We start from the raw sequence: 22,166 nt of genomic DNA on the forward strand, positions 1-22,166 counted from the left end.
ACTGACGAATCCCATCTCCCTTCCTTCTTTCTCTTCCTTCCTTCCAAATCGTTGCGACCTCCCGTCAACCGACTCCAATGGCCAACCCTTTCTCACTCATTAATGCCCCACGGCCAGATGTAGGTGCTCTGCCAACCCAGCCTTTCGACTAACATACATCCTCGTCGTATGCGACTGGGTATAATAGGACGGCAGCCCACCGCGCCAATCAGGTTCATCCAAATTCGTCATCCTCGGCCCGAACATTGGACAGTACTTTGAAGTATCAAGCTCAGAAGGATCCAGCTGCAGTTCTTCGCCTTCCACTCCGTCGCATTCGCCTAACCGTCTCAATCATCAACACTCATTTGACACTTCTAAAGGCCGTTCACCCTCTCCGACTGAATGTGACGAGATTGACCGGGTAGAATATTCATCTCCAGCCATAGAAATGGAAGCATGCCAAATGTCGGGCTGGGACAGTAGTGTCTCCGAGTTGTCAGAGGGCGACTCGGAGACAGAGACTTCCATGATTATTACCCCTGATAGAGATATTCGGGATGGTCAAAGTCAGCGCTTGGATATCCGGGATATCGTAAGGTGGAAATACACTTTGATAAGCCTTGTTAAACATATGTTTCATAGGCCTTACTTCTCAAACAGACCTCCATCAAATCTGAACATCCGGCTTTGAGACCGAATCGCTTATTATCTTGCCGTACAACTTCGAGCCATACGGTGGTACCTCGTGACTTTAATCGTCGCTGTAGCGAATCTTGCTCTGTTACATCGGCCTCAAGCTCTAGTTTTCATGCCCCTCAGCCGGGAGAGTTGAACCAACATGGAGATACTGTGGCTTGTGAAGCTTGCGGTAGAGGCACGACAATCACTAACGCAAAAAAGATTATGCCTTGTCAAGTAAACCTCTTTTGTGCTTTGCTGTTTCCCATTGCTGATTATAATGGTGAAGGATGTCACGTGTGCCTCTTGCTTCTCATCTACCCTCGGTGCCGTTACAGTAACCCAAAGTCAAGCCAAATGTCCTGTATGTTTCTGCTTAATCGGTACCTTTGAGGCTGTCACTTTGGAAGACATCGTGAAGCTCCAACACTGTTCGGAAAAGAGTCCCACGACCACGCTGCCCTCACCATTCGAGCATGGACTTGGAGTCGGACCCGTGGTAATGAGAATCGATAACGTGGCATGGGCAAGTTAAACATCAAAGATGTAATGAAAGCCAATAGCTAAAGATATCAGGACATCACTCCGGCCATTGTTGAGGCCTTCCTTCCGAGAAATTCGTTATCTCACCGTACCCTTCAACCAATCCATATTCTCCTTGACAGATTCGACGGGCGTACTAAGGACTACCTGGTACGCCCCCTTTTAAAGTCTGCTGCTGTGCTGAATACTCGCTTCGAAAACAGTATATCGAAGCCGCGACACCGCAAGCCGCACAAACTATACTCAAGACCTGTCAGAATACTTTCTTGTCCGGAGGAGCGCTCACTTCGGGAAGGAGACGGCCTGTTACCATCACTCCCGTATCGCATTCGGAGCTCATAGAAGAACTGCGTCCACATTCGGCTCAGGAACTCCATTCGCTACTCGCTCTTTGTCAAGCTGCTATAGACTCGAATTCTGGATCCAAACAAAGTACTTCAAAGTATATCAAGTCTCGCCATGGGCCATACTACGCCTTGATGTCAACAATGAGCAAAATGAATGGGGAGCAAAGTCCCTCTTACTGGGACATGTTCTGTAAGTGGAATTTGAGTATGGTCGTAGAGCTCTTGTGTTAACCAATGTGGCTGGTTTCACAAAGACGTCGCCTCTGGTAAGAAGGACTTTTTGGACTTTTCATCAGGTCCATTATGGCATTCGCTGACCACTTGACCGCTGTTCGTGATGGGGCTAACAGGAGCCATCTCCGCATTAAGTAAAGCAATAACTCGCCAGGCCTACTTTCGTTCCTCACAAGGCTCCCCTGCTCGCTCATATCCCACCGACGCCATAACTCTTGTCTCTGAGGAAGATCTGCTCGTACGCAATAAATTACTGATGTTGTTCGAGAAGTGTTTTGGTATGATGCCAAGAGCTAATTAACTCAGAGGATCACTATATCATCGGGGTGTACAGGAATTTGTACTTGCATCATAACTGTCGCTAATGTTGTTTAATCTGTTGGACTCTTCGTGTCTACTTCACTATCGGAACCTCCTTATCTCGTACCATATTTTTCTCCGTTCTACCGTGTTCTTCACATGTATCTGCATATCAACGTAACATACAATTTCCAAGATACAACAGGAATTCAAACAAGAAAAATCAGATCCTCAACCCCGCACCAAACTTCTTTACACAGATAAGGTTTACCTCATCTCTCATTTGTCTCCATATTCTCCACCATTCCCTTCCAGCCTCGCTCGCACCCTCGTTTAACCCTTCGTCCTGTGCCCACTTTTCTTTTATGATCATTCTCATCCATCGCAGCACCTCGACGACTTTCTCAACTCCATCCCCAACCTTGCCCTCGCCATCATTCAAACATTTTTTGAGAAATGCAGCCACTTTAATAGCATCCTTATCTGCCGGCGGACTATCTTCTCTGGACTCGATCCATAATTCAATAGTCCTGAGCACATCGGGAAGCTCGGTCGAGTTCATGAGAGCGGGTTTGGGCGGCCTGATGATCTTGACACTCTGTCTCTGCTGCGGCGGGATTGACCGTGATGTGGAGCGGCCTCTGTACGCGCCGACACCTCCCAACTTGACAGGTGAGACACTGGTACTCGTCCCTCTTGATCTGGATCTATCCCCAGGTTGAAAGAGCGCTTGTCGGCGCCGGGCATTTTCTTCCTCTTGAACAATAACTTCCTTGCGCATGGCCTTCGGAAGGGCTAGCAAGACATCTGGATCAATTCCAAGTGAGCGAAGGTAGGCTAGAGTATACCCTGGAACAATTTGATCCTCGTCGAGTTCCGCTTTGTTGTCCGATCCCGTACCCTGCGGGGACGAAGTATTAGTGAGATCGACAATCGTTGACTTTTGGTGTCGAGTTTTGTCAAGTTCGACTTCGACGGTCTTCTCCCGAGCCTTTGACCAAGCACCGAATAACGGACCCTCGGCCACCATGCCTGCTTTCATCTGAACCTTTGTTTTAGGCCGTAACTGGCGTGCAATGTGGGCAGCCTCATTGGGGCCTCTGAGCTTAGAGATGGGTTTTTCGGGAGAAGTATCTGCTTGAGGAGAAGGCGGTCGAAGCGAGCGTGGGGACTCAGCTTTGAGAGGAGGGGTAGAAGAAGGAATGGAGATGATCTCCAGGGGCGGCGTTCGGGAAGGCTGCACAGCAACTGCTTTCGTGGCATTTGAATTGTTAAGTGCGTGGTCGCGGCAAACTTCAGAAGCGAGAGAAGGCGGTAAAGCTGCTAAAAATTCGGCATCCAAGCCATCTATTTCTGTATTCTGAGCTTGTGCTGGAAGCCGAGAGGGACCAGCTACAGGTTCTGTGTCATTTTTTGACTGCTTTGCGAAATTGAGAGTCCTTTGTCCCGTTGGTCTATCAACTTGTCCTCTTTCTGTTCCTTCAGTATCAAGTTTTGTAACCTGTATACCCACTCCTCTTAATTCAACAGGGTCAATGCTCAAGGACCGCAGAAGTTTTACACCTTCTGTTCCCAAAACTTTCGGGTCATCCGTTGGTCCGCCGCCAGGAGCAGAAAGAGTAGAAGAGCGGTTATACGTTTCACACCATCCGTGCCCCAAAAACTAGGAATTGCCTGTCAGCAGGCGCAACAACATCTCAAACCAGATGTACGCACTTTCGGTGGTTCTACAGGCGCATCTGGATGTCGCTTTAATAATTTAAGGGTGATCTGCCTGCCCTTGACTCCGACATTCTTCATGCGCTTGGACACTTCGGCTGCCAGATCGTGGACATATTGCTCAGCTTGTACTTGCGTTTGAAATCGTATTCCATACTATCATTCCGTCAGTCCTTACGCAAAGTCCAAGGGGGAAGGTGAAAGTCTCACATTCATTTCAGCACTAACGCTCTTCCTGACTTTATCCCCTTCTAGCTTCCTCGAGTCTATTCCCCTCAAGTAACCCCACAACATCTCACCAGTTTTCTCACCTAGAACACTCTTCCATCTTCCTTTACTTATATCCAATAGTTCGCCAGCCTTTGTTGTTTTAAATGCTGCTTCCACTTTGGATTTGGTAGAGTACCCAACAGAAGGGAAATCTTCAACTGAAAGGCGATGGACAAAGGAAGGTATGGCTTCTGAAATGAGATGGTAGACACCAGCAGGCTTCGCATGCCTTGTTGCCAGCTTGGCAAGGAGAATATTATGGGCAATACCGATGCTCACTAAGTTCTGGTTTGAGCCACTTCCTAGTGCTGAGAACTTACGGGCTTACCTTCGCATCCGTCCGTGACTTCCCTAACATCATCTCTGATCTTTTCTGCCAACTCTACAGCCGGGTCCCTTTCTTCTCTTTTCTGCCCAACAGCTGTCTCCTGTGGCAACGCCGCTCTTGCCGCCACATGGCTTGTTACATCAATAAGTGCTTCATCAACACTCACAGCCTGAAGTTCGTCGGCATAAGCCATCAAAACGGTGTAAAAGGCTAGTGAAAATCTTTTATATGTTTCAAATTCGTATCTGACAAGATGACAGGGTCAGTGGATGAAGAGGCTTTGGGAAAGAGCACTTACGGCATTGTTTTGAGATCGGGTCCTACCAATTCCCTGGCCCTGCCCAAGCTCATTCCATTTCGAACCCCCTTCTCCCTCGCTTCATATGAACAGCTTGCAATTTCAGAAGTACTTCCCACACCTCTTCCTGATGAGTGACACACCACTGTAGGCTTGCCTTTAAGGTGTGGGCGGGTCGCAAGACCACATGAGACAAAAAAGGCATCAAAGTCGACATGAAAGATGACACGGTTGGCGGAATCAGATGGTACTGCAGGAAGAGGAATCGACGGCAAAACGGATTTGGCGAGGGAATGAACGGCCTGACCGCGCTCTTCGCCCCCTTCAGCAAGCTCCTTCACCGCAGCTTTCGCCAAGGCTTCTTCAGATCTCTTTTGTGCATCCCTGACAAGCACCTTTAATTCAGCCTTCCAGGTGGATAGATGATGCAATCTGCTGTTTTGATAATAGCCATCAATGAACCCTCCAGCATTCCCCTGCTCGGCAGTATTTTGTGCTCGCCACGTATCCGACTGAAGGGCTTTTGCGGCGTGTTCATTGGACTCCTTTTTATAGTAATGCTCCCATGCTCCTTCAGGTTTTTGGATTTTTGGAGATACCGGTGCTGAAAAAGTGGGGGATGGTGGTGGTTGGCCAGGGGAAATAGGAATAGGTGCGTGACGTTGTTTGCGGGGGGTTAAGAGGCGCTGAAGCTGCATGGGAATGGGCTTGGTGGGTGTGACATTGATCTAGTCCTTTCATCAGTAGATGAATAAGAAGCGGCTCTAGGACGTGCTTACAACTTCTGATGGTACGTTACGTGCTGTATCTTCATCCACAGGAGCAGCCAATTTTTTATCTATGGGATCGTTACTTGATTCCTCTATTGGTTCCACGAAATCCTGTCTGGCTTTGGCTTTTTGGGCAAAGAAACTTTCTAAACCTTTTGCGCCCGCTTCTGACCCTTCACCATCAGGTTGCAGCCTCCATTTCCTCCAGTCCAATAGCTTGTCCTGCCGACAACTTTCAACCACCCATCCCTCTTTCACCACCTTGTGCCTTTTAAACTCTTCATGCTTCTTCAGGGTCAATACAGGTGCAATAATATAGTCGACCATTGTTTTGTTTCTCAAGACTGGGTAGACCGTCCCACCACGTTGAAGCAAGAGCTTTCGCAACTGCTCCATTGAAGGCTGGGTATTCCCGTTGATATAGAAGGACAATCCCGCGAATATTTGAGGAAGTGTTCCAGAAGCTACTGAGGCCGCAATGCTAGCATTCTGCGCTTGAACTTTGATCTCCTTTTTGCGCATGTAATCTCCTATATCCCCAAATCTATTGGGTGCATACTCGGGGTTCGCTAAATAAGCCTGTGGATCATCGGGGTCAATGTCCTGGGGATTAGGGAGAAATGTTAAGCCATGATCCGGTGACTTTGTGGAAGTGCGAGGGCGTTTGGGCAATGGCGAGTCATCCTGTACACGAGAAGAAACCTCTCCTGTATCGGCTTCGGCCGGCGAAGAGCGAGGATGCTTGTGGTCAACTGGGGGTATAGGGATGTTGGCAGCTTCTGCCCAGAAAGACGGAGATGAGATGGGGAAGGAAGAGGAAGGATCTGAATCCTTTCCGGCTGGTTTATTCTCTGGTGTAGGCATGAGCCATGTTGTGGAGATGATTTGGGAGATAACGATAAGATACGGGATGTGTTGTAGGAGGACCGTGACGATCGACGAGAAGTGTAATAATGCCCGTTTTATAACGAATAGCAGCGTTTTCTTCCAGCATCATCATATTTAATAGTGACTGGAGTTGACTGGACTTTCGACCCTCTCCTCCTCCTCGTTGCTCCTTGCTTCGCTCTCAAGTTTCAAGACTGGTTTGAAGTTGTTCCCAAAAGTAGCTTTGAGTTTGAAGTTCCCAAGGAGGAGCCTTTGATGTGTCTAGGATAGTTGGATCTTGGATGTGCATGATCTCTCGCTATGATCCGACGTGCTTATTGTTCGCAGCATGCGGCACGAATAGGATACGTAGATACGTACCTTCGTTTAATTATTAATTTATTATGTCGGTCGTCGTATTTTATTCGCACATACACATTTTTGCACTGTACAGAAGATCATATTATCTCTACCAGGCTTCCGTCGGAACGGAATGGATTTTGGGACCGGAAATATATAACCCTCAAGACCCAAGAAGAACACGTCCGTGTCCTGTCATCCAGCTTCTGGAAGATGGCCTGGAAGGCGTCAAGCGAATAAAAATAAGAGATGGATAGAAGATTCTGCATGCGGTACCTGGCAATCGTGGGCGAGTCCGAAGAGCGATTCGGGCTTCGACCCAATCATCCGAATCCTCAATTTCCAGAGATTTTAACTTTATTAGATGATGGTGAATGGTGGATAGATTGCAACGATGCCGAATGCTAATAATCCGAGATCCAGGTCCCAAGACACATGCGTGGAAGTCGGGACTTGAGGAAGATGTGCAGTGATAATGTCTGGCATTGGCGATTGACAAATTGCCAAGAACGTCGGATGCGTAGCGGCAGTGGCGAAGATCAGAAAGTCCGCATATGCATTTATCATGTAATCCGTCGTCGGTGCATCATCATCTCGGCGGGTTTGATCAGGGTATGCGAGACGGGAAAACGGCAGAAAAAACAACGGAAAAACAACTGTTAAAAAGATGCAGTTAAACAGTAAAAGGTACCAGCTGTGTACAATTATTTTTAATACATAAGGTCCCGGAGAAAAAATTATAGTAAATAAATTAGTAATTTGAAATGTACTGTTAAAAAAAATCAGGGGTGATTTCGGCAGCGTCGGTTGGAACAACAATCCTTCTTTCTTGATCCTCGATGCAATCTACTCAATAGGGAAGCTCACGGTGCGATTTTTTTTCTAATCGATTTTTATAAAAATCGGCGATTTAGCTGTGAGTGGCCCAGGTGACGTTAATAATTTCAAACCGATTTCTGGACCTCGGAGTTAGGTAAATCTCCGTCTACAAAGAGATGACCAGAGGTTCAAATCTCCAGAAAAAGCGAGAAGTTCCATGTCATGACATCAGGCAAAAATCGATAGAAAATCGATGTCAAAAGGTCGATTTTTTTTTAATCGATTTTTTTGTAATTAGGATTATTAACAAAAATCGATCAAAAATCGATGGAAAATCGATGGTTAATTAAGCGCCAAAAATCGACGATTTTTGGAAAAATCGGCGATTTTCGAAAAAAAATCGCATCGTGAGCTTCCCTAATCATCGTAACCATGCGACATGCGACAAACTAACGATGATGGACGATACTCTCAGCATTCAATACCTCAGACAACCCCCAATTTATTAGTTGTGTTTAGTCTTTGGGCAGGAGAACTCCATCCCTCATCATCATCAACAGTTTCCAGTTTCAGCAAGGAGCCAAAAAAGCCGACGCATCGTGGTTTGCCGTTTTTTCGTTGATGGCATACCGCAGGATCGCATTTTTAATCTCTTGCCCACATGTCTCGCGAGCTTGTACTCAGTATTTGATATGGGTCAGGATCAAGCGAAGAAAACGAATAATAAGATAACTGGTTGTCACTAGTTAGTTGCTAAAATTAGAATTTGTGCCTGAGGATGAGCGTTAACCATATGAAGTGTTGGAGAAGAAATGAAGATTTCCAGCAGTTTGTTAAAGATGAACAGAAGGACGACTTGTGCAGTATGTTGCTTCTACTACCGTTAACTGGGACTCCTTCTGGACGACAGTCATGGTGGAGAATCTGAACAACAGAACAGTCAATTGTTCAACTGCAACACTTCCTTCCTTCATAGTAACCCGCAGACGATACTAGTAGCTAATGCTATCCAATAGCCGGCAGATTGCATAGAGGTAAAATAGCACCATAGACACAGAAAGAATCTTCTCAACAGCGTTTAGACGACCGATTGTTTAGAAGAGGAGTAGTGATGGTTATTAGTGGTTAATGTGCAGTAAAAGCCAGAAGATTAGCGTCATCTTCCACGATCGCAATACACATATACAGCAAACAACATAACGTAACATGGGTCATAATTGGACAAATAAGCGATGAGCAGGGCATGTGCAGTGTGGACATGACTACGGAGGCAGCAGTAAGACGGACGCAAAGAGACAAAAGCAGCAGTTTGCTTTTTTTATTTCAGGAACAAAATACCGGATTTTCGACGTGCCTTAGATTGAGTTTGTGTTATCGTCTTTTGTCTTTTGTTCTCGGTTTCATTCTGTCTTTCCACCCTTCGGCTTCCTCCCATCTTGCTTCACTTCCGCCCTATGCTCCATATAATATCCCTTGCCCGTGCCTCGCATGCACTTTCCGTACGTTGTCGATCTCTCTTATGCGCGTCACCTTACCTTAAACTCACTCGCCCTGGTGGCCGTGTTCTAGTAGTATAAAAAGGCTATGGATCTGCCTTCCAACAGCTGAAACAAATGCTTCCGTGCACTGATACTTGTCCACACGGTCCGAGCGTATTTGCTTGCTGCTGTCACAGGAATAAAAGGCTGGAGGCTGACGGCTACCATCACCCCCATTAATTAATCATCCAGAAAACCATCTGCATACATCTTGATTTGATTTCTCGTCACCTTTACACCCAACCTTACCGACTTGCTCTACAATAGCATCCCGCATTCTACCGTCTTCAATCTTCACTCCTTTGCCCCTTCGCCTACGACGGCGAATCGCGAGCTCGTGACCCGTGAGTAGCGAGTACTTCACTTCTGGAAGTGACGGGCCCCCGCTCGACGTTCGACAGGTCCTTTGGCCGCGTCCTTCAACGGCTGAGTGTCGGTGCCGCATGGGGCCGCACACTGTGTATCTACATATATTTCATGCTGATTCTTGTCCCATCTTCCATTGCAGACCCCCTTTTTCGTCGTCACTTCAACCATCTTTTTCCCATCGTCCACCTTATCTCATTCACCATGGGCTGCACTCAATCTACCGAAGACGCTGCGGCCAAAGCGAGTAAGTTGCGGACCATTGCGCCTCGCAATGTGTAACTGACGAAGAGCGAAGGGAGTGCCGAAATCGACGAGCAGCTGAAGAGAGACCGTGCCAATTTGAGAAATGAGATCAAGATGCTTTTGCTGGGCGCGGGTGAATCAGGAAAGTCAACAGTGCTCAAGCAGATGCGTCTGATATATAACAAGTGAGTACTGTCAGTAGTCGATTCATAAAACTGTCACATCTGACGGGCACTTTCATAGACCGTATGATGCAGAAGAAAGGGACAGCTATCGTGAGATTGTCTACTCTAACACTGTCCAATCCATGCGAGTTCTTTTGGAAGGTGTGCAGTTTATGGACATCCCCATTGACACCTCAAACCAATCTCGATGGGAACTTATCATGGCTGCACCACCCCAAATAGAAGGAGATGTCTTCCCTCCCAAGTTGACGGACGCGGTAGCTGGATTATGGAAAGACTACGGCGTGCAGCAAGCGTTTTTTAGAAGGAATGAATTGCAGCTGAACGATTCTGCACCATAGTGAGTGGTAAAGTCTTACCCGTAACTCAGATGAATGCTAACGGTCATACAGCTACTTTGATGCTATTGCCAGGATCGCCCAACCAAACTACATGCCTACAGATCAGGACATATTAAGAGCCAGAGTCAAGACCATCGGAATCACGTTAGTATCAATAAATTACAAGGACGCATAGCAGACAGGAGCTGATTTATCTATGCGCAGCGAGACCCACTTCAAGATCGGAGAGCTAACGTATAAACTCTTCGATGTTGGTGGTCAACGGTCGGAACGACGAAAATGGCTGAATATCTTCGACTCTGTCACCGCGCTCGTTTTCTTGATCGCTATCAGCGAATGTGGGTATCTCCTGCGATGTATTTAGACTCATAATTGACTTTTCGACCTCACAGATGATCAAAAGCTATATGAAGACGAGACTGTCAATCGTATGCAAGAAGCCATGACACTCTTTGAATCCGTCGCCAACTCTCGATGGTTCACCAAGACTTCAATTATCCTCTTCCTTAACAAGATTGACATATTTCGTGAAAAGCTGCTTGTATCACCTTTATCAAATACTTTCCCCGACTTCAGAGGAGGTAATGACTACGATATGGCTTGCTCCTTCTTGCTTGAGAAGTTTGTGGGATTGAATAATAACCCTTCAAAGAGCATCTATGCTCATTACACAGATGCCACGGATACCAAGGCTCTGAAGTTCGTCATATCTGCTATCAAGTGAGTAATTAAATCCTCGTCTGTCGATCACCTACTGACCGATCTTCCAGCGACGTAATCATCCAGGTCAACCTTCGAGACTGTGGTCTCCTCTAATCCCGTCAATCTGCAAGCATCTTACCCTTACCTACTAGGGGCGCACCATTTCCCTTCCTGCTTGTACATATAGTTTTTTTATTATCTTTCTGTAGATTTAAACTTCCTATGTCAGATACTTCCGTATGCATTTCGCTTCTGCAGTTTTATCAACTCCTCCTTCTTGAAAGAAGATACTTGACGGCTATTGCGGAGCTTGCTGTCGAGGAGATAAGTAGCTTGGGAGTTGTTGAGTCTCAGTTGTTGAGGGTATGCATTGTCCATTACTGCACCAAACTCCGTTCAAATTCATATATATTCGTGTGGATAATTTATATTGTCCACATTCTACAGTTCGTTTTATGTATATGCAGTATGCAGCTTTTAGGCCACTTGCGGCTCGTATAGAGCAGAAAACGGAAAAGGATGGTCAATGAAAAGAACAATGACGTCTTCGCATTCATGGCACCCATGGCCGGCAAGTCATTTATACCACTAGGTATTGATAATTAATACTGCTTCTTTTCGCAAATGCTGTGGCCTTCTAACTCTTTTCCTAGTGATTATCTACAATTGGTCTACCCGTAGTCCTCATCTACTAAAATCATGTCTGAAGCACCTTCCAAATGGGTCCCTCTGGAGGCTTCTCCGGATGTAAGTTCTATCCATTGCGTTCAAAATTCGCCACGTTCCCTCGAACGCTTACCAGCGCTGTCGAATAGGTCTTTAACGCCGTACGTCACACCGCCATTACTGCCCAATTAGTGCGACGAGGATTACATTTACTGACACACTTCACACCTAGTGGTCTGAACCTCTTGGTCTTCCTCAATCCCTCGCATTCCAAGACCTATTCTCACTTGACCCTTCTTTTTTGTCCTTCATCCCAGCCCCTCATCGAGCGGTGTTACTCCTCTTCCCTTCAAAAGGAAAACTACAAGAAGAGAGAAGTAAGGAAGATCGAGACGATGGCAAGCAATTTAAGGGCGAAGGAATTTGGTGGATCAAACAAACTGTTGAGTACCTGTATCAATAATTGCCGGATGACTAACACGTGATGAAAGATTCCTAATGCCTGTGGTTCTATCGGTCTCCTTCACTCTCTACTAAACTTACCTGAGCGAGGTCCAGACGCTTTGAACCCCGACTCAAAACTTGCTCAGTTCAAGGCAGAGTCTTTGCCTTTAACAGGTACGTTATTCCGTTATTCATTGTTCGTGCGAATTGGAAGGTATCTGACATATTTCCGTTTACACAGGTCTCGAAAGGGCAAAGCTTCTGGATGAAACCACCTTTTTCACTGAGGCTCACACAAGTGCCGCTTCAACAGGGCAGTCTGTCGTTCCCACTGACCTTGATGTTGACGAGCACTTCATTGCTTTTGTTGAAGGTGTCGACGAGAAAGGGTGGGCGCGCCTCATGTCATAGCGGCCTGTGTCCTCCACGACTAACTTTCATGAAATGATTAGGGAGAAACGTATTGTAGAACTTGATGGTGGCAGAAATGGGCCGCTTGACAGGGGAGCATCTAACAACTTTCTCGAGGTGAGCAATAACTGTGCTCGTTTTACTATTACACAACAGCTGATCAATAATCGTGTTGAAGGACGTCGCCAAGGTAGTTCAAGAGAAGTATTTCGAGAGAGCAGAGGGAGATGTCAACTTCAACATGATTGTACTGGCGGGTAAATCTGATGACTGAAAGAGTTGATTTTGTCCCGCGTATAATAATACAATATATGTAGCAAAATTGACCACTGAAATTGGAATTTCGCATATGTACAACTAGGGTTCACCGATATATCACAACGTTCACAAGCTAAAACGCATTTACGAGATATAAACCTTCCTGAGCCTTCCAAAAGCGCAACTCTCCCTTGTTCTAGGGCATGTAACGACATCAAAATTGTTCTTGGCCATTTCGGCTAGTGCCTAATAACTAAGTCAGCATACTTATAGCATATTTCGAAATTTACCTTTGAAGAATACACGTAGCCATTGGGGAAAGCCAAAGGCTCGTTCTCGCTGTCCATGACTTGGCCACTGATTCTACAGACGATCGTGGAATTCACATGATGGCTCATTGGAACCTCAGATGCCAGAACCCTCATGTTCTCATCGCATGTAGGACAGTCAATATTTCCAGTAACGGCTTCAGGATGAGCATGTAAGTCCGTTGTTGGCGATGAAGGAATCCCGCCAAGAGGTGCTGTCAGGTGAGTGGACGAAGCCGGCGAAAAAAGAGTGGTTTCAAGATTGTGCAACGGTGGGACAGCAGGAAGAAGAGGGACAACTGGATTTACCGACGTGTTGTCGCCACCTGTACTCTTATTGGGGCGGACGTTTTGTACGCATGACGGTAGACGAAGAGAAGCAAGCCCTGCGGATAACGCAAGAGCTAAAAGAGATTGAGAAGGTTGCGCATATAAGTCGAGAAATGTCTCCCGGAATTGATCCCGCACAGCTTCCCAGCGAGATTGGTCGTATAATTTCTAATATGAATTAATGTCAGTTAGTGTTGTTGTTCCTAGAGGCTGCAAAGAAGAATCGATGTCTCACCCGATAAGGAGCCACTCCAGTTTTTTCACCAAAAGCCAGCAGACTCATTCCTTTTTGGAACTCCGACATGTGAGCGGATGCCCATCCCGACAAGTACTTCCGAGCATATGCGATAGCTGTAGTGATATCACGCTTTCTACAAAGCTCTATAAACTCTTGAAGACGGAGCGTGAACTCGAGATTGTTCTAAAACGTGCGTTAGTAGATTTGTCAGCATGGATTACCCAGTAGAAAAGGACTGAAACAAGTTTACCTTCGTCTTTTTTAGAGTGCCTCGATTCTCACCACACCATGCCAAACCTTCGGTACATGAGTGTTTTTCAACAAGGGCGTTCTCGATCTTGGCTAGTTCTGCAAAAAGTTTGATGTCCACCAGCTCCTATTTCAAAGTAAGACGGATAAGATTCTATGGTCTAAAGATATACGTACCTCGATACCTTGACTGGTGGCTAAAGCGGTTGCGCTATTCAATCGTCCTTTTCTAATCAAATAATCAACAATGTACCTGTCCAGAGTACTCGAATCAGGCGTGGGTTCAGACTTGTCCGCTCTAGAAAGTTTCATCAGAGACAGACAAACTGACGATGATTGGAGAAGTCTTACTCGTTAGAGGGCAGTGGAGTAGCATCTTCCTCATCGATTTGCATGTCATTACTGGCCGCATCTGCTTTATCAGCTTTGGAAGCTGCAGCCCTGTTACTTTCTCCTTTGGGCTTTGTCTTTTTGGAAGGGGTTGTAGATCCTGGAAAATTCTGTTCCAGATAGTCCAGTCTTGCCCTAAGGGTATTGGGACGAGAAGCTGATGGCTGTAGGTCGTCTAGCTGTGGTGGGCAAACCGGAATGAGTTTTGTTCTGGCATTGATATGCTTGCAAACACAAACCTTTCGTTTCAGTCCATTCGCTCTCTCTGTTACCTGATCAACTTTCTTCACAATCTCCATTCTTCCCTCATCGGTGATGGATCCTTTTTCCATAGATTTGAGGATCGCTTGAAGACCGCTCTAAGGGCCAAGTCAGTGTCGTTGACAAGCGCGGACCAAAGTAGTTTGCGTGCAACTGCTCACATTGATGGCATTAAAATCCTTCTCTACTTGCCTTTGGGCAGATCTATGGCTTCGCCTGAGGAGCTCATACGATGTCTAAAGATGCATCGGCAGAACTCGTGGTTAGAGGTGAATGCCGTGGCAAGCAGTGGAAGGAACCTGCTATATACGCACCCGTATTAGAGGTTCCTCAAGAAGAAGTGGATTAGCAGGGTATGCTGGGGCCATTTGTAAGCTATAGTTTCCAGGGGGCTTGTGTAGTTAAGGAAATCAGCTGTGGGTTCGTCGACGATGGAGTAGTCGCAAGAGGAGTGAGAGGTTGTCCGATCACAGCGAATGATGCCAACGCGGACAGTGTGCTAATCTCCGCCATTCTCGGCCTTGACCGAGCCCTCCACGGTAACAACCACCCGACGGAGGCAGGGGAATCATCATGTCTCACGCACGAAAAGCTCAAAGCACGCCTCTTCCGCTTGTATTTATTCTGACCTTCCCCTCAAAACCATTTCGTCATGGTCCTGGTTCTCGTCATTGGAGATCTTCATATTCCCAACCTCGTCCACGATCTTCCTGCAAAGTTTAAGAAGTTACTGGTATGTCTTCCACCTCTCCAACATGTCATCCATCTTTCTCACTGCATCACGCATCATGTTGATACATCCTCTGTAGGTACCTGGAAAGATCGGTCAAATCATATGTACAGGAAATGTCTGCGATAAGGAGACCTATGACTATTTACGGACGACCGCCCCTGAAGTACACGTAGTGCGAGGAGAATTCGACGAGGTATGATGAATAGATATTGGTATTACCAGACTAGGAGAGTCCAAAGAGCTCATACAGGATATTCCTAGAACCCTCATTTCCCCCTATCTCTTATAATTCAGCATCAATCACTTCGCATAGGCGTAGTGCATGGACAACAGGTTGTGCCTGCTGGAGATCCCGATATGCTTGCTGCTTTGGCAAGGCAGATGGATGTTGACGTTTTGATCAGCGGAGGGACACACCGGTATGATTGTTGGATAGCTTTGATTTGTCCCCTACGGCTGATGACTGTAAATGTCCGGCTAGGTTTGAGTCATTCGAATTCGAAGGTCGTTTCTTCGTTAACCCTGGGTCGGCAACTGGGGCCTGGAGTAGTCTCTGGAATGGGTAAGGTGACATGCGTACCAGAGATGTTTATTCACACACGTATGCTTATAGCGAGGTTACACCATCATTCGCCTTGATGGACATTCAAGGGCCCGTCATCGTCACTTATGTATATCAACTTGTAGACGGAGAGGTATGTCTGCAGGTTCTTACGTTTCCTTCGAAGCTTACTAGCAATCCTTAGGTCAAGGTTGACAAAGTCGAATATCGAAAACCTGACCCTACATCAGAGATTCAATCTCAATCAACGCGATCAGAGGTTGCTGCAAGGTGGTAGATGATATACTTAGAAGCGAAGCCTTGTCATTCATCAGACGGCAGGCGCCTTACAACGTGCTAGCAGCAGCCTGTAAATGAAGCCAACAGTCAATTTTGGTCATGCGACTCTTACAATGTCTTTGAGCAAAAATTCGCTCTGGCTCAAGGCCGTCCGTTCAACTGCAAACGGATATTCTTGACCGTGACGGTAAAGTCAAGTTCATTTCAAGCACTCGAATCGAAGAAATGCAGGACGCCGAGGTGTATTAACCTCTTTTATCTAAAAAGCAAACCAAATTGTAAAACAAAGATATGACTTCCTTTGAAGGACACGAAGCTAATCCTCATCGAATACTCTCACCTCATTGAAACGTCTTGTCAAATGGTTTCTTTCTTTTTCCATCTGATAACTTTTGTTCCCAACTGATGTTCGGTCACTGCCTTCGACCTATCTACGGATCTAAGTTATATAGTTTCTCAATGCTCTAACTTCTCATTCCCCACCTCTCTCCTTGTGAATCCCGCCCCCTTATGTTATTGTGGTGCTTTTTGGCGTATCTTACCTTGCATTTCATCAGCGCCCATAACTTACCGTCTCCCATATCGTTCTCCCATCTCTATTCGTTCCCAGTCGTGGATCCGCAAATGAAAATAATGTCATGCATAACAGCGCCGTCTGAGTCTTTTCAGTCCAAATTATTTAGGTTTAGCTCCTGCAGTAGGTCCATCTGAAGTACCCGAGAACCGCTGTAATGAATGATAATTGCAAGGCTTGCCCTTCGTTATCATGTCGCAGAGTTCCCTTCTAGCCGAGAGGCGTGCGCGGTAAGTGTGCTATGGGCAAGTAGCTTTGCTGATAAATAATGATTCAGTGGTTCGCGAGACACTTGGCGAGACAGCAAGAGCTCGTGGAAAAGCTCGGTGAGCTGCAAATTCTGGATCACTATTCGACACCCATTCGCGCGGTCAAAGAAATCAATTGTGAAGTTATCGTTACGACGAAATTCATGGTTTATGAATTTCTATGAATTTCCCCATGTATCTTTCAAAAGCAAACATTTCACCAAATTATATCATACTTTCGTCTTCCAGATTCTGCTTCCCCAAAAGAATCCGTCTGCCTGTACTCTTGGCTCCCCTTACATAGTTCCACCATCTTCACCTTCTTGTCTTGATTCAAGGATGGGACAATCATCACCACATACTGCTGAGCAGGGTTTTTCCTCCTCGAAGATAGCCGAAACAACATTGTTAGAAGAGAGTCCCTTCGGGAACAGTGTATTCAGGACTTCATTAGGTTAGCCCCCTCAAAGTTTGACTCAGCAACTTGCAATCTCATGCGTTGTTCCTCTTGTCTTCTGGCGACGATCTGCCCTGGCAAATACAGGAAATCCCAGTCGCTTACTCTGCGTGACGGCTGCCACAAACGATGATGCTTTGCGTTCAAGACAGAGACTCCGTCCTAAAAGATAAGACCTTCGCAACAACAAAAAAGGCGAAGCTGGCGAGGGAAAACAACGTTCTTCGTTTTTAATAAGCTCAGATTGGAATGATACCTCATCTCTGCTGGAAGCATGATGATGGGCTTACGTAGCTGAAGGGTATGTATCGGAAGACGATGATTCTACCGAGTAGCTAGCTACACTGATAGGTCGTTAGACGGACAGTTAGTGGTGTACGTATACAACTCAGGTCTCAAATCGAGTTGTGTTTATGCGTATCAAATATAGGCTTTATAATGAACGTAACTAACGAACAGTTATTTATTAAGTTTATGTACCTATCTTCCTTTGCGCTGTTAAGCACACCTATCAGGGAAGGGGTAACGTAGTTACTGCCACAAGCTCTGGATGTTCTTTCTTTGTCCATCTTGCTTCGTCCGTTGTAGTCGTAATAGTCATGGGAAAACCAACTTCTATATAAACATCCCTTCTAAGTTAGCTCAAATTGCACTACGTACAACGCGTTCGACGCGTTATGCGGCGTTAAAGGCTACTCCGGCGGGCCTGAGGAGGGGGGCCGGCGGCCGATCAGGGATGACGTATCCATGTGTTGAACGTTATTACGTATCTATATTTCACACGCAGTCATCAGGCGGACAGCAGCGTTTTTATTATATTATTGCGTTGATGCATACACTGGCTTGTTGGATCCGCGATGTCCGGGCATGTTTTTAACACGGAGATTTTATACCATGAATGCTAATAAGTAATAATTGTCCGAAAAAGCCCCTCTTGTTGTATTTGTAGCTGCCCGCAAACATCTAGTTAAACCCCGCTCTGCCGTCCGCAGGCCTCCCAGTAGCGGCGCCAATGCCGGACCAACAAACGAGCGGGAACTACTTTTGGCGCCTGCCGCCCATGCGTCCCTTTTTCTGTAGTGACAGTCGTGATGATGAAATGATGATGTGAGATGCGTGATAAAATCATTGGCTCGGGCGGCCGTGCCTTATCCGGCAGAGAACTTATAAGTATAGGCTTTAAACGGTATTGCGCGCGGCAAAATGATGGAGCGAGAAGAACCGCGAAAACTCCTCAGGCCTGCTACTAGCGAAGCAGCCAACAACAAGCTGCCATGCAAACACAACCACCTGAAGCAACTTCATTCCTACAGGCGTTTGTTTGTGCTTCGTTGACCGCGCCGTGCTGATGGGCGATTACTCGGAATTCCTACTTCATAAAGGCAGTTCTAGCCTTTAAGTCGTACATATTAATATCGGTTGATGGAGCTCCTCTTTTCAGAATTGCATCATACTGTCGATATTCTAGGGGCACGCGTGTAGCCCACTACTCCATAATAATAAGGGTCATGAAGACGTGTCATAGTCCTCCTAAACTAGATGAAAGGTGATAGCGCGTGCGTCGCGCTGGTGTATAATGTAGTAGTGACCAATGGTTCCTTTCATTCGCAACATCTTTTAGCACTCTTTGAGAAATGGACGGATATTGGATCTTGAAGACTGAGAGCTCAATAGATCATGCAAGGAGGCCAAACTTCATCCTGAATACCGTCGTCGTATCATTTTAGCATTTGTAAGTATTCTAATGCTGATGCAGTATCGTAGTCTTTAATAGTCATTATGATTATCAATACACTGGATTCGGAACGATGGATGGCGAGGTCCTTGGTCGTATCTTGTCCCATGTGATAGATTTCAGAAACGTGTAAGAAGATATGCAGTTAAACCAATTGAAGTAGTATACATCATGATCATTAGATATCGATAAACCCAAACTGATGAGAGTAATGTCTGTACAACATGAGAAAATGCCAGGGTATACAGTATGTACAAGATACACTATGAGATCCTCCTCTATGCAATGATAACCGTCCATCCTTTTACCAAACAGCCACACTGTCATCACCGCGCCTCACAACACTGACGCCTCGTGTGCGAGCAGTCGCCTCAAAAGCTTTGGTCATGTCAAATGATTTGGTAGAAGAGATAGGCCGTGTAGTGGCCATCACTGTGATGGGAGAGGGGGTCTTGCAATCATCAGATGCTGGTGACGATTGTAGAGATGAATTGGCTGAACTTAAACGGGGTGGTTGAGGTGAGAGATGGGCATGGTGGGGAGAAAGCGGAGGTGATAGAAATGCGGGGGCCATCGGTGGAACATGCGAATAGCAGCGCGTTTTGTACGGTGACGGGACTGGTCGAATTGGTCTTGAAGACACTTGCGGATCAGGGGTGGTCTCGGGAGTAGGATATGAATTGCAAGGGCTGTCTGTCAAGACGATGTCTGACCTGCTTGAAGAGCTTGAGCTAGCCCTTGCCACCGCCCTAGGCCCGTGCAGCGCCCTCAGATCCATCTCAAACTCGAGCATCTCCCTCTCTCCAAAGTTGAGATTCCATTCCAGATACCCGCACATTTCTCTCTCCATCTGGTTTATTTCCTTTAGGGCAAACATCTTCTGAGCAACGATGCCCCATGACTGGTTGGAATAGGTATCATCACAGATGACTTTAGAGGCGATCATGAAAGCAGAGATGAAAAGTCGGTGTCCTGATGATCCACGAGCGGCAGGATATCGCCTCTTTAGGCGCTGAAGCAGAAGAAGAGCCGCAAATGTGACAACCGATGGGAGACGGGTTCGATGTAAGGCATATGCTACGAAGTGAGCCAGGGTGGGTGTGGGAGCACCGGGGGTAGATGGCGCAGGAATATTGGGACATTGAAAAAGATGGGTGATCTAGGTCAAGTCGTAAGCTCATCTGTCAAGCAAATTGCCACCTGACAAAAACTCACGAATCGAGCGGCCAGAACGGCAGTTTCCTCATGACCATAATAAGGATCTTGTGATGAACGAGTAGGTGGTCTTGACGAAGATGCTGAAGCACTGGCAGAAGCTTTGACAGCTTTGCGAGAGGAGACAGGAGACGCTGAGTTGTGGCGGTACGCTGGAATGGCAGAAGCGGACATGGTGGTGTATATCTGCCGAGCAGGCTTGCTGGGAACGGAGGGATAGCGAGATGTATGAATTCGCTGAATATCGTCGTCGTTGGGACGGGGAAGTTGTGGTTCACGTGACAATTGCTAGGTGAGAATGAAGAGTCAGCACTTTACTCATCAAACGGATCTGTTATATATTGCCAACGGACAGAAATGAGACGAGACATGCTTGACCGATGATTCGGCAAAAAAGGGTACGATAAATGTAGACTCGGGCAAAGTCTAAGACTTGTCCTAAAGAGCAGAATGATAAAAGACCTGAGAATACTGTGGATGTTGTGATTGAATCGGAATGAAAAGACGAAAAGGGGTGAGAGGATAGTGACACGACGCGAGGCCGTGGCCGCAGTACGGTGCTTTGATACTCGGCGTAACAATAGCGCAAGAACCGAAGCAATGGAATCAAAGGCACCGCGCCCCAACAGCCTGAAACCGGAAATGGGCAAGTCGCGAAAGGGGGAGGGATTTACACACCACTGACACAACAAAACGAAGCCCATCACGGCACTGGCACTACTTTCGCGAAGCAAAGGAGGGATCCCGTCCACATAGTAACAGTCCGTTATGACGTTGGCGTCGTGTGCGCTTTCCGGCATTCATTACTCCACACAACTTGGTGCGATTCTGGAAACTGGTGTATGCTTTTTACCAGTAGATTGCGCACGACGATCTCGTACCTCCAACAGCCACCGATACTGGCGTTCATGCTGGTTTGTATCTGGGCGATCGTTTCACGCGGCACGAAAATAGGAAATGAAAAAAAAAAACGACGCCGCCGGAAGCATTCCATCTTGAAATCGCATGAGAACAGAGCGAAAGGACGCATACAAATCGGTCCGACGACGGATCAATAAAAAAGAAGGGCCGTTCTAAAGCCCCTGACCGATACGAGTATCCATGAAGTGGTGGAATTTGGTACACCAAAAGCAAAGTAGAATAAAGAAAGCAAGATGTAAAATAATACTCCAGCTCTCAGAGACTGGGAAACGCGGGACCATCTGGCTCCACTAACTTCACGACAAGCGCACGGCTCGAAAACAACGACAGACCGACACTGGTGTGGAATAAGAAACTTTGCTCACCTGTTGGACTGTTTGCCACTAAATCTCCATGCAGATGTAATCCGTGAAATTGAGATTAACTTGGAATGAAAGCTGCTTGTTGCTGATTGAGTCGAGCTCGATTATAATAGGTGGCGTGGTTTGTTGAATATCGAGATGCCGTTGGCACAGTTCTATGCAGGTAGAATGGGAAATTGATGTGAATCTTTTATACACTTGCGAAAGCAAGAAGGCGACAAAGTGGGTAAAGACGAGCAGACGTGAACAGGTCAGCGAGTCAATAAAAGCCATTGTCTTTTAAACGATGGCATGGTCTCATTTCTATACTGGATTATTGAGTTGTCGTTTTCCTACTTACACCCACTTCGGCTACGGGGTCCGAATCCCATTTCGGGTGTACCGGATGTGAAGCGTAAACTGGTGGCTCGGCGAATCGGCGGACGAAGAGGGGGGTTTGACTTTTGTCGGCGTTCTGATTTACAGTGGAGTGGTATTCCGCGGTTTTTGTGGGACTGTGCTTATTTATAAATTTTTCCGTAAAAATGTCCGGTATTTCCATATGATTTTAGGTATGTTGTCCGGACTTTGAAGGCACGACAGGGCCCTCCCCTTTCCTTTTCCCCACATCCCTTAAAAAAAAACACCCCAAT

General features: G+C 46.5%; 7 protein-coding genes and 1 pseudogene across 7 annotated transcripts; 5 read left to right on the forward strand and 3 right to left on the reverse strand.

Moving 5' to 3' along the window:
• The first annotated feature begins 62 nt into the window (after positions 1–62).
• Positions 63–2,231, forward strand: CNA01650 (expressed protein). Its single transcript, XM_024656183.1, has 8 exons — positions 63–119; positions 188–574; positions 625–897; positions 950–1,186; positions 1,237–1,353; positions 1,407–1,740; positions 1,805–1,816; positions 1,901–2,231. The coding sequence occupies exons 1-8, from the start codon at positions 78–80 to the stop codon at positions 2,083–2,085; spliced, it is 1,587 nt and encodes a 528-aa protein (XP_024512026.1). The 5' UTR covers positions 63–77; the 3' UTR covers positions 2,086–2,231.
• On the reverse strand, positions 2,141–6,766 carry CNA01660 (conserved hypothetical protein). Its single transcript, XM_024656184.1, has 6 exons — positions 5,479–6,766; positions 4,700–5,427; positions 4,402–4,646; positions 4,014–4,351; positions 3,801–3,959; positions 2,141–3,747 (listed from the first exon to the last, which is right to left on the reverse strand). Exons 1-6 carry the CDS (start codon positions 6,331–6,333, stop codon positions 2,308–2,310), a joined length of 3,765 nt encoding a protein of 1,254 aa, XP_024511836.1. The 5' UTR covers positions 6,334–6,766; the 3' UTR covers positions 2,141–2,307.
• A 779-nt stretch (positions 6,767–7,545) lies between these two features.
• On the forward strand, positions 7,546–8,635 carry CNA01670 (annotated as a pseudogene).
• Positions 8,636–8,921: 286 nt separating this feature from the next.
• Positions 8,922–11,156, forward strand: CNA01680 (heterotrimeric G protein alpha subunit B, putative). Its single transcript, XM_566528.1, has 9 exons — positions 8,922–9,014; positions 9,085–9,397; positions 9,562–9,666; positions 9,718–9,850; positions 9,909–10,190; positions 10,243–10,335; positions 10,396–10,529; positions 10,584–10,911; positions 10,962–11,156. Exons 3-9 carry the CDS (start codon positions 9,624–9,626, stop codon positions 11,005–11,007), a joined length of 1,059 nt encoding a protein of 352 aa, XP_566528.1. The 5' UTR covers positions 8,922–9,014; positions 9,085–9,397; positions 9,562–9,623; the 3' UTR covers positions 11,008–11,156.
• A 308-nt stretch (positions 11,157–11,464) lies between these two features.
• CNA01690 (carboxyl-terminal proteinase, putative) lies at positions 11,465–12,936 on the forward strand. The gene is made up of 8 exons (XM_024656185.1): positions 11,465–11,485; positions 11,547–11,640; positions 11,709–11,720; positions 11,792–12,001; positions 12,051–12,177; positions 12,245–12,392; positions 12,456–12,531; positions 12,593–12,936. The coding sequence occupies exons 2-8, from the start codon at positions 11,593–11,595 to the stop codon at positions 12,686–12,688; spliced, it is 717 nt and encodes a 238-aa protein (XP_024511838.1). The 5' UTR covers positions 11,465–11,485; positions 11,547–11,592; the 3' UTR covers positions 12,689–12,936.
• Positions 12,679–14,871, reverse strand: CNA01700 (conserved hypothetical protein). The gene is made up of 9 exons (XM_566532.2): positions 14,763–14,871; positions 14,610–14,684; positions 14,427–14,546; positions 14,149–14,366; positions 13,975–14,095; positions 13,799–13,924; positions 13,546–13,731; positions 12,963–13,478; positions 12,679–12,918 (listed from the first exon to the last, which is right to left on the reverse strand). The coding sequence occupies exons 1-9, from the start codon at positions 14,814–14,816 to the stop codon at positions 12,817–12,819; spliced, it is 1,518 nt and encodes a 505-aa protein (XP_566532.1). The 5' UTR covers positions 14,817–14,871; the 3' UTR covers positions 12,679–12,816.
• A 188-nt stretch (positions 14,872–15,059) lies between these two features.
• On the forward strand, positions 15,060–16,134 carry CNA01710 (retrograde transport, endosome to Golgi-related protein, putative). The gene is made up of 6 exons (XM_566534.2): positions 15,060–15,181; positions 15,258–15,374; positions 15,443–15,600; positions 15,663–15,743; positions 15,795–15,876; positions 15,928–16,134. The coding sequence occupies exons 1-6, from the start codon at positions 15,101–15,103 to the stop codon at positions 16,018–16,020; spliced, it is 612 nt and encodes a 203-aa protein (XP_566534.1). The 5' UTR covers positions 15,060–15,100; the 3' UTR covers positions 16,021–16,134.
• Positions 16,135–19,207: 3,073 nt separating this feature from the next.
• On the reverse strand, positions 19,208–21,782 carry CNA01720 (expressed protein). The gene is made up of 3 exons (XM_566536.2): positions 21,538–21,782; positions 20,252–20,539; positions 19,208–20,195 (listed from the first exon to the last, which is right to left on the reverse strand). Exons 2-3 carry the CDS (start codon positions 20,423–20,425, stop codon positions 19,341–19,343), a joined length of 1,029 nt encoding a protein of 342 aa, XP_566536.1. The 5' UTR covers positions 20,426–20,539; positions 21,538–21,782; the 3' UTR covers positions 19,208–19,340.
• Between the last annotated feature and the right edge of the window lie 384 nt (positions 21,783–22,166).

Source organism: Cryptococcus neoformans, chromosome 1 (assembly GCF_000091045.1).
Source record: "Cryptococcus neoformans var. neoformans JEC21 chromosome 1, complete sequence".
Taxonomy (NCBI): Eukaryota; Fungi; Basidiomycota; class Tremellomycetes; order Tremellales; family Cryptococcaceae; genus Cryptococcus; species Cryptococcus deneoformans.

Excerpts from the sequence above, each read along its gene's own strand:
- CNA01660 (XM_024656184.1), bottom strand. The coding sequence starts at position 6,333 with ATGCCTACACCAGAGAATAAACCAGCCGGAAAGGATTCAGATCCTTCC. Across the intron at positions 5,428-5,478 it reads GTAACGTACCATCAGAAGTT|ATCAATGTCACACCCACCAA; the intron begins GTAAGCACGTCC and ends TGAAAGGACTAG. Across the intron at positions 4,647-4,699 it reads CCCGATCTCAAAACAATGCC|ATACGAATTTGAAACATATA; the intron begins GTAAGTGCTCTT and ends TCATCTTGTCAG.
- CNA01690 (XM_024656185.1), top strand. The coding sequence starts at position 11,593 with ATGTCTGAAGCACCTTCCAAATGGGTCCCTCTGGAGGCTTCTCCGGAT. Across the intron at positions 12,002-12,050 it reads TTTGGTGGATCAAACAAACT|ATTCCTAATGCCTGTGGTTC; the intron begins GTTGAGTACCTG and ends ACGTGATGAAAG. Across the intron at positions 12,393-12,455 it reads GAAGGTGTCGACGAGAAAGG|GGAGAAACGTATTGTAGAAC; the intron begins GTGGGCGCGCCT and ends TGAAATGATTAG.
- CNA01680 (XM_566528.1), top strand. The coding sequence starts at position 9,624 with ATGGGCTGCACTCAATCTACCGAAGACGCTGCGGCCAAAGCGA. Across the intron at positions 9,667-9,717 it reads AGACGCTGCGGCCAAAGCGA|GGAGTGCCGAAATCGACGAG; the intron begins GTAAGTTGCGGA and ends CGAAGAGCGAAG. Across the intron at positions 10,191-10,242 it reads CTGAACGATTCTGCACCATA|CTACTTTGATGCTATTGCCA; the intron begins GTGAGTGGTAAA and ends ACGGTCATACAG.
- CNA01650 (XM_024656183.1), top strand. The coding sequence starts at position 78 with ATGGCCAACCCTTTCTCACTCATTAATGCCCCACGGCCAGAT. Across the intron at positions 898-949 it reads AAAAGATTATGCCTTGTCAA|GATGTCACGTGTGCCTCTTG; the intron begins GTAAACCTCTTT and ends ATAATGGTGAAG. Across the intron at positions 1,187-1,236 it reads GAATCGATAACGTGGCATGG|GACATCACTCCGGCCATTGT; the intron begins GCAAGTTAAACA and ends TAAAGATATCAG.
- CNA01720 (XM_566536.2), bottom strand. The coding sequence starts at position 20,425 with ATGTCCGCTTCTGCCATTCCAGCGTACCGCCACAACTCAGCGTCTCCT. Across the intron at positions 20,196-20,251 it reads CCGTTCTGGCCGCTCGATTC|ATCACCCATCTTTTTCAATG; the intron begins GTGAGTTTTTGT and ends GACTTGACCTAG.
- CNA01700 (XM_566532.2), bottom strand. The coding sequence starts at position 14,816 with ATGGCCCCAGCATACCCTGCTAATCCACTTCTTCTTGAGGAACCTCTA. Across the intron at positions 14,096-14,148 it reads ACTCCACTGCCCTCTAACGA|AGCGGACAAGTCTGAACCCA; the intron begins GTAAGACTTCTC and ends GAAACTTTCTAG. Across the intron at positions 13,732-13,798 it reads GCACTCTAAAAAAGACGAAG|AACAATCTCGAGTTCACGCT; the intron begins GTAAACTTGTTT and ends CGCACGTTTTAG.
- CNA01710 (XM_566534.2), top strand. The coding sequence starts at position 15,101 with ATGGTCCTGGTTCTCGTCATTGGAGATCTTCATATTCCCAACCTCGTC. Across the intron at positions 15,182-15,257 it reads CAAAGTTTAAGAAGTTACTG|GTACCTGGAAAGATCGGTCA; the intron begins GTATGTCTTCCA and ends CATCCTCTGTAG. Across the intron at positions 15,375-15,442 it reads TGCGAGGAGAATTCGACGAG|AACCCTCATTTCCCCCTATC; the intron begins GTATGATGAATA and ends GGATATTCCTAG.